Source organism: Malus sylvestris, chromosome 5, assembly GCF_916048215.2.
Source record: "Malus sylvestris chromosome 5, drMalSylv7.2, whole genome shotgun sequence".
Taxonomy (NCBI): Eukaryota; Viridiplantae; Streptophyta; class Magnoliopsida; order Rosales; family Rosaceae; genus Malus; species Malus sylvestris.
Window position 1 is genome coordinate 44,635,368 of NC_062264.1, and position 12,565 is coordinate 44,647,932.

Sequence of the window (12,565 nt, forward strand, 5' to 3'; positions counted from 1 at the left end):
TTCAAAATTGTACTTCCAAGTACATTTTTACTATGACAACGAGTTAACCTTAAAGTTTAAAGGCTATTGTTTCTTTTTTCTGATAACATGGAACAAAAATGGAAAAGAAACACTAGAGAACAGCGAGTCTATTTCTAATGATTCCAAAACAGTCATTAGAAAGAATTTAAACTAAACAAAAATGAGACTTCGTATGCCCAAAAAAATTTAGGGAGTATTAACGAAAAGTTCGCGGTATTGTTCACTTGAATGAAAAATCACATTTTTACACTAAAAAGTTAAACCTGATTCTATTCACTTTACCTTTTATTTTGTCTTTATCGTTAAAACTCAAAGTTTTTAAACTATTTTCATTAGTTTTCCTAAAAATTTATCTAGCTATTAAAGTCCAACCCGACTAACCTAAACAGTGTTATTCCGCCATCTCAGTGACGAAACTTCCAAATTTTATACATGAATTTTCTAATAAAAAAATGCTGCAAATGTTTGACTTTAAGAGGCCATATCCAACCAAATTGTTCAAAGTCCAAAAGGCATTGCATTCTACGTAGAGTCTGTATCCAAGTTTTCTTCCACGAGTACCTTTTGTGGGGGACCAAAAATTATTATTTACGTATCTTTTACCTAAATTTATGGATTAAACAAATAAATAATAATTACAAGATTACTTAATCAATATTAATACATTTGGCAAGTAATCAGTAGTGCTTTGACAAACCTTGGTTCTGCAATAATGAATTTTCTGAAAGGTCTGCTAAATGTTTTAGTTCTTCAGCACCTCCTTCTGCAGCTCTGCTCTTCCTTGGACACCATAAAATTTGATCAACCCGTCGGAGACGGTGATTTCTTGGTGTCCAAGAACGAGACCTTTGTCCTGGGATTCTTTAGTCCCGGGACATCTACCAACCGCTATGTCGGAATTTGGTACAAATTTTCGGAAGACTTGGTTGTGTGGGTGGCCAACAGAGATAATCCCATCAATGGCAGCTCAGGAGTTCTCTCAATAGGTTCTGATGGAAACCTAGTGCTGCAAGCCAATACTAGCCAAGGCCTTGTGCCTCTGTGGTCAACAAATGTTTCGATATCATCAGCGAGCAACGGTAATATTTCTGCGCAAATTCTTGATTCAGGAAGCCTTGTTTTGGCTCAACAAGGCAGCCAGGATGTTTTTTGGCAGAGTACTGATCACCCTACAAATATTCTTCTTTCGAAAATGAAAATCGGGTTGGACAGAAGAAGTGGCATAAACCGGTTCCTCACGTGTTGGAACTCGGACAATGATCCTGGGACGGGAAATGTTTCGTTGAGAATGGAACCGAATGGATCGCCTCAGTTGATCTTGTACAAGGATGATGCTAAGTGGTGGAGGTCAGGACAGTGGAACGGGATTCAATGGGGCGGCATACCTGCCGTGCAGCGGAACGTTGTGTTTAAGATCAATTTTGTGAACAACCAAGATGAAATTGCTGTGCAGTGGACTGTTCTCGACCCTTCAATTTACTCGGTGATCACAATAGACGGGTCGGGAACACTCAACCAGCTATCATGGCAGGACCAGCAGCACCAGTGGGTTTCGCTTTGGTCGGCACCATTGGATGCCTGTGACAGCTATGGCAAATGTGGTCAATTTGGCAATTGCAATCCTTACACCAACAGTGGGTTCAACTGCACATGCTACCCCGGATATGAACCAACCTCACCGCAGGATTGGGATTTAAGAGATGGGACAGATGGGTGCAAGAGGCCGCAGGACTCGCCGTCCATGTGCAGGAACGGCGAGGGTTTTGTGAAGATGGAAAATGTAAAGGTTCCAGACACGTCCTCTATAAAATTGGAGAATAATTTGAGCATAGTAGCGTGCGAGGAGGAGTGCTTGAAGAACTGCTCGTGCTTGGCATACGCGAGTGCAGATGTGAGGAATGGAGGGACTGGATGCATGACATGGTATAGAGATTTGATGGATACTAAGCAGTTCACAGAAGGCGGGCAAGATTTGTACATTCGCGTTGATGCAGTTGTTTTAGGTACCTTATTTTCCTACAGATTGCGTCAATTACATGTTTCAACTTCATACCATTCATAGCACTGGTGAATTGATCTTTTTTTTTTCATATTTTCAGCTCAGTATAAAAACAAGTCAGGAGGAGGGTATTTTTCCGGGAGAAGGCGACTGGCTATTATATTGGTAGTGTCAATTTCTGTCGCCTCATTGCTCATCCTCGCAGTTCTATGCTGGTTCGGGAAAAGGAGCAGGAAAGGTATGCGAAAAGGAAAAGTTTCCCCTTCTATCGTCTTGTAAATTTGTTTGCAGCTTTATTTCAGCTCAAATTTCATTTTCTTTGTGAAATTTTTTATACCCTGAAATTTCAATGGAATTGAAACAGGGAGAGGAGGAGAACCCAGATTTCTGAACGATCCCGCTGCTTCTGGTGTACGAAGCTATGAAGATTTGCCAATAAAAAATGAGGTTGATGAACACAGAGGAGACACAGATTTACCTTTTTTCGATTTAACCACTGTGGTTGCAGCCACAGAAAACTTCTCTTCTGCTAACAAGCTTGGACACGGCGGCTTCGGCACGGTATATAAGGTACTTTCCCTAGAACATTTTGAGTGTCTCAGCATTGTGTGGCTTCAAATAAAATGTGAAATACGCTTCCGTGTACTTTGTTTACTCTGCTGCAAATATATCAATACATAAGCTCTGTGATATTGAGGCAGATAAGACAGAATTGGATATAAACATTATATCGATCTGAAGTTGTCATTAAGATTGTCGAGTCTTCACTGTGATTTCAGGGATGTCTAGCTGATGGACAGGACATAGCTGTCAAAAGATTATCGAGAAATTCAGGACAAGGCGTAGATGAATTCAAGAACGAAGTAATGCTTATAGCAAAGCTTCAGCATAGAAATCTTGTGAGGCTTTTGGGTTGGTGCATACATAAAGAAGAGAGGATGCTAATCTATGAATACATGCCGAATCGCAGCTTGGACTTATGCGTTTTCGGTATGCAATCTATGAATACATGCTGAAATTAAGAAATCCTAAACTTGTAGCTCATAGAAGCTTTTATGTGTTGTGTTCAGATAAAAACAGAAAGTCGTTGTTAGATTGGAGAAAAAGATTTCAAATTATCATTGGGATTGCTCGAGGCGTCCTATATCTTCATCAAGATTCGAGACTAAAAATAATCCACAGGGATTTGAAAGCAAGCAATGTTTTACTGGATGGTTCAATGAACCCAAAAATATCAGATTTTGGCATGGCAAGAATGTTCGGGGATGACCAAATTGAAGCAAACACGAATAGAGTTGTTGGCACCTAGTAATTCTCTCCTCTCACTTGAAATAAAACTCTAGAGCTGATATTTTTTTTAGTACTGATAATGTGTGATTGCAGCGGTTACATGTCACCGGAGTATGCTATGGATGGGCTATATTCCACAAAATCCGATGTGTTTAGCTTCGGAGTCTTGGCACTAGAGATCATTAGTGGCAGAAAGAACAGTTTCCAATTCGAAAACACCTCTCTGAATTTGGTTGGACTTGTAAGTAAACAAATAATTTTTTAGACGCTGAATCTAACTCTCGCATAGTCCAATGATCTAAACATTGTGCTCACACTTTTTTCAGATATGGGACTTGTGGACAGAAGGAAAAGTCTTGGACATAATTGATTCATCACTGAACCAGTCGTATTCGACTCATGAAGTTATGAGATGCATTCAGATTGGGCTCTTGTGCGTGCAAGAAAATGCAACAGACCGGCCAACCATGCTAGATGTTGTGTTCATGCTGGGGAATGAAACGAATCTTCCACATCCAAAAAAGGCAGCGTTTAGCTTCAAAACCGGCGGTCCAGATTCTTCAATGTCTAGAGGAGCTTCCTCTGTAAATGATATAACAGTAACAGTTATTGAAGCTCGTTGAGTTTGCACTTTTTAGGCTCTTGTAGAGATTTTGCTTTACTCTATAAAGTATTTGTACTCAAATCGAGATTTCTTTGTACGTAAAGATTTTAAATTCAAATTCAAATCCCAGAATCCAAACGAGGCCCAAATGTTTAAATTTTAGATCAAACATGAAGACGTGTGAGTAACAAATTGAAATTCTCAGTTGTAAACAAAAATCTTGGCCGTGATAGGTAGCGTGCGAATTCCCCTTCTTAACAAAACAAGTTTTAGTTTTTAATTTTTTTTATTACAAAAATAAGCTTGGAATTTTGACAAAAGTTAGAACTTATAAATTGATATGCACCAATTCATTTATTTTGGATTCATAAACATAGAAATTTTGAATTTTCATGTGAAAAAAATTTGGAATTTGGGACTCCAAGTGTTTTGAATTCTATGTAAATGAATGTCATTTCTAAATTTTTATGAGTGGGAGTTTAAAAATAAAAAATTCCTATTCATATTCGATCATTCTTGTAGGTTAACCAAACAAAAAAAAAATTCAAATTCTTTACAAATTCTAAAAAATAAAATTCCGTAATTTTGAAATTCCTTAATAATTTTAAATTTCTTTGTCCAGTGTAAAGCTAAATTGAAATTCTCAGTTTTCGATAACTATGCTGGTAGCACACTAATGACTTTTTTGTTAAATTATTATTGATACTAAATTATTGGAGACCACATGCTAATGACTTAGGTTATAAAACATTTCTTCTTCTTTCAACGATGTCTTCTTATGTGGACCCAAAAAATGATGTCCTCATATATTATAACACTTCAGACAATATACTGTAATTTTAGGCCTAATCGGATAAATGGTCATCGTGGTCATAAGGTATTCGGATGATAGCCCATGTGGTAAAAAAAGTCGGATTTAAACCCCTGTGGTATAAATCTGTTAGGATTTATGCCCTTATGTTAAATAATGCTGACGTGGCTGCCACATATATGCCACGTGGCTACCAAATGTCTGCCACATGGCAAAAATAATAATTTTTAATTTTTTTAAAAAAAAACCTGAATTTTTACAAACAAAAAAAAAAACCCAGATCTACAAGAAGAACAAGAAGAAGAAGGAAAAGGGAGAGGGAGGAGGGTCGCGCGGGGAGAGGGCTCCGACGAGGGGGGAGTTGGTCTCTGGCGGGAAGAAGAAGAAGAAGAAGAAGGGAGGAGTCGCGCGGGGAGACCGGCGGGAAGAAGAAGAAGAAGGAAGAAGGAGAGGGAGGATGGTCGCGCAGGGAGAGGGCTCTGGCGGGGGGGGGGGGGAATGGGCAGAGGGCGGGGGGCGGGGGGAGCTTCTGGGTTTTTGTTTTTTTTTTTTGGTTGTAAAAATTCAGGTTTTAAAAAAAAATTAAAAATTATTATTTTTGCCACGTGGCAGACATTTGGCAGCCACGTGACATATATGTGGCAGCCACGTCAACATTATTTAACAGAAGAGCATAAATCCTAATAGACTTAGATCACAGGGCTTTAAATCCTAACAGACTTAGACCACAGAGGTTTAAATCCGAATTTTTTTACCACAGGAGCTATCATCCGAATACCTTATGACCAGGGGAACCATTTATCCGATTAGGCCGTAATTTTATGCTTATCTACACTCTTATTTTTTTTAATGATTTTAATAGTCACCTCGCGGCACTGAAGGCAATTATATTACTTTATTTTAAAGTAGGGGTGGTGCTGTGCAATTTTGGGGCAGATTTTAGTTTATTTATGAAATTACCACTGAGTCTATCTGCCCCCTGATTTAACGTTATTTGCAAAATTGCCACTGGGCTTCAGAATGGGTTTTGGGTCTTTGGGCAGAATTTTCGGTTTTGCGATCCACGCGTTGATGATCGCTGTGTAAGATCGCCGATTTGGTGAGGGGATGGGACAAAAACGGAAAGCCAAACCTCCGCCACAAACGAAGTCACGAACGCCACTCTCACTCACCCTCCACCGTTGCACACGAACCCAATCATAATTCTGAAATCCAAACACGACCTAGATGGTAATCCTTCAGAGAATGGCAATGGCCACTCTTCTTCCTTCCTCTCAGTCCCTCTCCTAAAGGCCTCTTCTTTGCTTTCCCCAGTTAAACACTGCGCTTCGCCACTGAGCTCCGAGTTCAGGGCTCTGTCCCTCTACGGCGGTAGAGATGGAGTCTCTGTTGGAATATGAGTATAAAAACATGATTGTGGATTAGCTATTATATTGAATGAATTTTGAATGGAAAAGTCTTGATAAAGTGTTTGTGTAAATCCTATTTCTTGTAGGATTATGAGTGGTTTTAGTGTTCCTTTGGGAAAAGGTTTTGGATCCTTCTCGGATTGATCTTGTGCACTCATTGTGCAAAAGGGTTTCTGTTTTAGAGTCCAACACTAATTCTAATAGGAGAATGTGTTGGATTAATACTGTATATAACCACAATCACTGCTCTTGCAAAGATATGGCTCATATTGTGTTGAATACCTATTGTTCAAAGAGCTCTCTAGTTTTGCTAAAGAGGAGAAGATTGTCTGGTGGTGAAGCTGCTATGGCTTCTTCGAGTTCAAGTTCTGCAGGTATGTTTTGATTGGTTTAATGCTGAGATTTATGGTTATGTTGTTCACATTGTTTGTTGGTAGTATTGGTGATTTATTGGCATATCTATGATCTGGCATGTTATTCTTACATGTGGTATCAGAGCCTGGACAGATTATTGCCATTAAGTTCGAAATTTTGTACAACAATTTGGACAAGAAACCATAATCTTAAAACCCAGAAACGCATAACCTGTTTTTGAGCATAACAGTAAAAAACGACACCGTTTAAAAAAAAAAAATTTAAATTTATACCGTTATGATCGCCGGGTTTGCGTCTTTTGCTTTGCCTTGCATCTTTTCTTTTCATGGTCTCTGGGTATATGGCGATTCAATGAATGATTCTTCTGATTCTCTCTGATTCTTCTCGTGTCAATTTCATTCATTGATTTCTCCAAACAGGTATGTCTGCAATCTTGAAACTTGAATTTAGGTTAAAAAGCTTATTTGAACTAGAGAACACCGTATATATGCAAATTTGTTAGCATCTCGCCAATTTGAATCAAAATTATCTAAATGGATAAACTGAAGAATTATTTTAATGTTTCCGCTGCTAATTTGTTTGGGTTTATTGAATTTTTTGATTTTCAATGCATGTGGTGTGATATTTGAATATCATCCCTTTCGAGCATGATTCTTGAATACAATCTTCTGTGAGTTGTTTACTCTATACATGGTTGTCTTTATTAAAGTTTGAGACCATGTGTATGACAAAATTGACTCATTATGAGGATTACATAGTGAAATAGATGGAAATCATGAATCCCGAAAAGATTCAATGTGATGATTTCATTGTTATCTTCTGCAGTTTCACTAAAAACAATGAATTTGGCTGCTGTACCTATACTCACTGGTGGGAGCAATTACAAAAAATGGAGAAGGGAAATGGAATTGCTCTTGACATTAAATGAGTATGATATAGCACTTGATACACCACAACCTGCGCCTCTTACTGATAAGAGTTCAAAGGCTGAGAAGGTTGAGTTCGAAAGATGGACAAGAGCTAATAAAGTGGCATTATCCATTTTGGAGAGCGGGATGACGGACACTGTTCGTGGAGGTATCAAAAGGTGTGATCTAGCAAAAGATTATTTCAAAGCTATTGAGAGCAAATTCAAGGAATCATAAAAGGCTGAGATTGCTCAGTATATGACCCTTCTCACAACTTACAAATTTGAAGGTGGTGGTTCAGTCAGAGATCACATTATGAGGATGACCGATGCGGCTGAGAAGCTTAATTCATTAGACATGAACATTTGTGAAAAGCAGCTAGTGTTCATGATTCTGCAAGCGCTTCCTTTGAAGTTCAGTCAATTAAAAGTCTCTTACAACACTCAAGATAAGTCATGGACAGTGGATGAACTGATATCTCAATGTGTTCAAGAGGAAAATCGACAGAAGCAAGACAAAGGAAAGGAAGCTGAGACCATCAATTTTGTGCAGACTTCTAAAAGGAGGGATCTCAATGCAAATTCTGGTAAATCTCCTCAATTCAAACATCCTGATAAATCTTTTGTGTCTGCTAAGAATTCCCATTCCTCTAAATCTAATAATCTTAAAGTTAAAACTAAAAACATTGAAAAGGTTAGGTGTCATCATTGCAAAACTAAAGGTCATTATAGAAAAGATTGTGAAATATTCAAAGAATGGCTTAGGGCTAAAGGTAGAACTAATGTATATGTCTGTGAGGAATCAAATCTCATTGAAATTTCGGCAAATTCCTGGTGGTTTGATACTGGTGCATCTGTGCATATAACCAATTCACTGCATGGTTTTGAAAAACAAAAACAAACAAATGATTATAACGTTTTTGTTGGTGAAGGAACCATAGTTGTAGTTGAATCGATAGGGAAAGTGAAACTAAAATTGGCTTCTGAATTTGTGTTGGAACTGTCCAATGTTTTATATGTGCCTGCAATGAGAAGAAGTTTAATCTCTGCATCTAAGTTAGTAGCTGAAGGTGTTATTTTCATAGGTGATAAAGAATGCATCAAATTTTTTCGTAGGGGAGCCTTGATAGGAAAAGCAGTTTTGCATGATCAGTTATGGAAAATGCAGTGCACATTGTTGGACAATGAGTTAAGTGTTTTAAATACGACTGCCAAAAGAATGCAAAATTTTGACAACTCTTATATGTTGTGGCATAAAAGACTAGGACATATTTCGAAGGACAGGATCATGCAATTATCAAAATTAAATTTCATACCTGCTTTAGATTTTCATAATGCATCTGAATGCATTGACTGTATGAAGGGTAAAACCACCAACTTTAGGAAAATGGATGCCAATAGAAGTAAAAATTTGCTTAAGATTATACACACCGATGTTTGTGGACCTTTTCCTATCAAAACTATTTGTGGAAATTCATACTTTGTGAGTTTTATAGATGATTTCTCCAGACATGGTTACATATTTCTAATAAAAGAAAAGTCAGCAGTTCTTGAGTGTTTCAAAATTTTTAAATGTGAGGTAGAAAAACAACTAAACCTAGTGATTAAGATTGTTAGATCAGATAGAGGAGGGGAATACTTTGGCAGGCACACAGAAGCAGGACAACAAAAGGGTCATTTTGCACGGTTTCTTGAGCAGCAAGGTATTGTGGCCCAGTATACTACTCCGGGAACACCCCAACAGAATGGAGTGGCTGAGAGAAGAAACCGAACCTTGATGGGAATGGTTAGAAGTCTCATTTCAAGATCTAAGCTGCCTGGTTTTCTGTGGGGAGAAGCATTGAGGACATCAAACTATGTGTTGAACCGAGTGCCTACAAAATCAGTGCCAAAAACACCTTTTGAGCTATGGACTGGCAGAACACCAAGTTTTCATCATTTTCATGTGTGGGGTTGCAAAGCAGAAGCTAGGTTTTACAACCCAAATGAAAGGAAGCTCGATTCTAGAACCAATTCATGCTACTTTGTGGGATATTCAGAGAAATCGAAGGGTTTCAAGTTTTATTGTCCTCGAGCACAGACAAGAATTCAAGAGACTCACAATGCAGTTTTCTTAGAAGACCAAGATGTATCAGACTTAGTGCATGACACTTTTGAGTTTGAAGAATCAGAACAACTCGTTGGCTCGGTTCCAATGGCCTACAACCATATTTCAGTATTGCCTAGAAACCAGACAGAGGAAGAAGATCTTGATGAAGAGATGACACATGAAATAGTTGCTGAAATACAAAATGAACATGGAGATACCTTTTCTACACGAAATATACCCCTAAGTGCTCCAAGTTCTCCCATTGAGAAAGATACATGTCCAGTAAATGATCAATTGAATATGAGGAAATCAAGTAGAGCCAAGAAACCTGCAATTTCAGCCGATTATGTCTATCTCCAGGAGGCAGAATTTGACATAGGTGATATAGATGATCCAGCCACTTATCAACAAGCAATTCAATGTTCTCAAGCTGCATTATGGAAGAAAGCAATGATGGAAGAGCTAGATTCCATGGCCAAGAACAAAGTATGGACCCTTGTGAACTCCAATTCAAATGCTAAACCAATAGGTTGCAAGTGGGTCTACAAAACTAAAAGGGATGCTGCAGGGAGCATAGAGAGATACAAGGCTCGGTTAGTAGCCAAGGGCTTTACTCAGAGAGAAGGGATTGATTACAATGACACGTTTTCACCTGTTTCTTCCAAAGATTCTATGAGGATCATCATGGCTTTGACATCTCATTTTGATCTGGAGCTACACCAGATGGATGTTAAAACCGCCTTTTTGAATGGTGATTTAGAGGAAGACATATACATGGTCCAACCTCCTGGATTTTCTGAAAGGGGGAAAGATAATATGGTCTGCAAGCTAAACAAGTCAATTTATGGACTTAAACAAGCATCTAGGCAGTGGTTCCTCAAATTTGATCAGGTAGTTACTGCTCATGGTTTTGTTGAGAACAAGATGGATGATTGCATATATTTAAAACACAAAGGATCAAAGTTCATTTTTCTGGTCCTATACGTTGATGATATTCTGCTTGCAAGTTCCGATATGCAATTACTTCGAGAGACGAAGACTGTTCTGAGTACCAATTTTGAAATGAAGGATTTAGGGGAAGCACATTATGTTCTGGGGATTGAGATAATAAGAGACAGGAAAAGAAAGCTTCTGGGGCTGTCTCAAAAGGGATACATTGAAAGGGTATTGAACAGATTTAATATGGAGAAATGCAATAAGGCAGATGTTCCAGTTAATAAAGGTGACAAGTTTTCTAGAGATCAATGTCCCAAGAATGAGAATGAGGTCGAATTGATGAAGTTGAAGCCTTATGCCTCATTAGTTGGAAGCATTATGTATGCTAATATTTGTACGAGGCCTGACTTAGCATTCATTGTTGGAATGTTAGGAAGGTTTCAATCAAATCCAGGAGAATCTCATTGGGTGGCTGCAAAGAAAGTATTACGATACATGCAGAGAACAAAAGCTTATCAATTAGTTTATGGCAGAGATGATTCCTTAGAATTGGTTGGGTTTACAGATTTGGATCTTGCTGGGGACGTAGATGAGAGGAAATCAACTGGGGGATACATCTTTAAGCTAAATGGTGGTGCTATCTCCTGGAAAAGTGCTAAGCAAACAATAGTGTCTACTTCTACAATGGAGGCTGAATTCGTTGCGTGTTTTGAAGGAATGAAACAGGCAGTATGGTTGAGAAACTTTGTGGCTGAGATGAGAATTGTTGACTCAGTTAAAAGGCCTTTAAAGATGTTTTGTGACAATAATGCTGCAGTGTTTTTCTCCAAGAACAATAAGAGAACTTCGGCTTCAAGACTAATGGATGTGAAGTTTCTTAAAGTTAGAGAAATGGTGAAGAAAGGAGAGATAGAAATTCTACATTTATCTACAGAGAAGATGATTGCAGATCCTCTTACTAAAGCTTTGCCAAACAATGTGTTTAAAGCACATGTTACTAGAATGGGAATTTTAGAAGCTTTTGACAAGTGGGAGTAATTGTGACCAGATTTGAGATGGCTTTGGAACTGTAGTGTTGCTTATGTTACTGCGGTAGGAGATTTCCTGAGTTAAGTTAGTTATGGCATACTAATATCTTGTCTTAGTTAGTATTTCAGTTTGTTTTTTTTTATATGAATTCAATTTTTCCGTATTGTGATTAATTGATTCAGATAGTTAGCATTGCAATAAAATAGTTTGAGTTTGCTAGTAAATCAGTTTGTGATTTTACTGAAGTATACTTTGGAACTGTTTAGTATATTGTTCTGTTATGGATGGTTGTCGTTTAAGCTGAAATTTTAACTGTGATTGAGTTGAAATTGGTTTAAATGAGTGGGAGTAATGAATTTTGGCATTACTGAGATTGTTGTCGTATAACTACAAAAATGCAAAATTGGATATGTTGTGATTCTTGGATAAAGTCTGAGATTGTACAGATAGAGTCCTGGAGTTCCATATTTTGATATGCATAGGTAATGTTGTATACGAGGTTAGAAGCCTTATTCTGGACTTAGTGATCACTTCCATGATTCATTTAGTTAATCATTGTGTCTTTATACTCAAGTGGGAGAATGTTGGAATATGAGTATAAAAACATGATTGTGGATTAGCTATTATATTGAATGAATTTTGAATGGAAAAGTCTTGATAAAGTGTTTGTGTAAATCCTATTTCTTGTAGGATTATGAGTGGGTTTAGTGTTCCTTTGGGAAAAGGTTTTGGATCCTTCTCGGATTGATCTTGTGCACTCATTGTGCAAAAGGGTTTCTGTTTTAGAGTCCAACACTAATTCTAATAGGAGAATGTGTTGGATTAATGCTGTATATAACCACAATCACTGCTCTTGCAAAGATACGGCTCATATTGTGTTGAATACCTATTGTTCAAAGAGCTCTCTAGTTTTGCTAAAGAGGAGAAGATTGTCTGGTGGTGAAGCTGCTATGGCTTCTTCGAGTTCAAGTTCTGCAGGTATGTTTTGATTGGTTTAATGCTGAGATTTATGGTTATGTTGTTCACATTGTTTGTTGGTAGTATTGGTGATTTATTGGCATATCTATGATCTGGCATGTTATTCTTACAGTCTCC

At 37.9% G+C, this 12,565-nt stretch overlaps 1 protein-coding gene across 1 annotated transcript; it reads left to right on the top strand.

Annotated features, from left to right (window-relative positions):
* The first annotated feature begins 688 nt into the window (after nucleotides 1-688).
* Nucleotides 689-4,046, top strand: LOC126624329 (G-type lectin S-receptor-like serine/threonine-protein kinase At1g11410). Its single transcript, XM_050293398.1, has 7 exons — nucleotides 689-2,024; nucleotides 2,121-2,258; nucleotides 2,385-2,590; nucleotides 2,800-3,010; nucleotides 3,091-3,328; nucleotides 3,404-3,551; nucleotides 3,637-4,046. Exons 1-7 carry the CDS (start codon nucleotides 734-736, stop codon nucleotides 3,931-3,933), a joined length of 2,529 nt encoding a protein of 842 aa, XP_050149355.1. The 5' UTR covers nucleotides 689-733; the 3' UTR covers nucleotides 3,934-4,046.
* Nucleotides 4,047-12,565: the final 8,519 nt, after the last annotated feature.

Coding starts and splice junctions, on each gene's coding strand:
- LOC126624329 (XM_050293398.1), top strand. CDS start 734: ATGAATTTTCTGAAAGGTCTGCTAAATGTTTTAGTTCTTCAGCACCTC. Junction 2,025..2,120: donor CGTTGATGCAGTTGTTTTAG/GTACCTTATTTT, acceptor TCATATTTTCAG/CTCAGTATAAAAACAAGTCA. Junction 3,329..3,403: donor AATAGAGTTGTTGGCACCTA/GTAATTCTCTCC, acceptor GTGTGATTGCAG/CGGTTACATGTCACCGGAGT.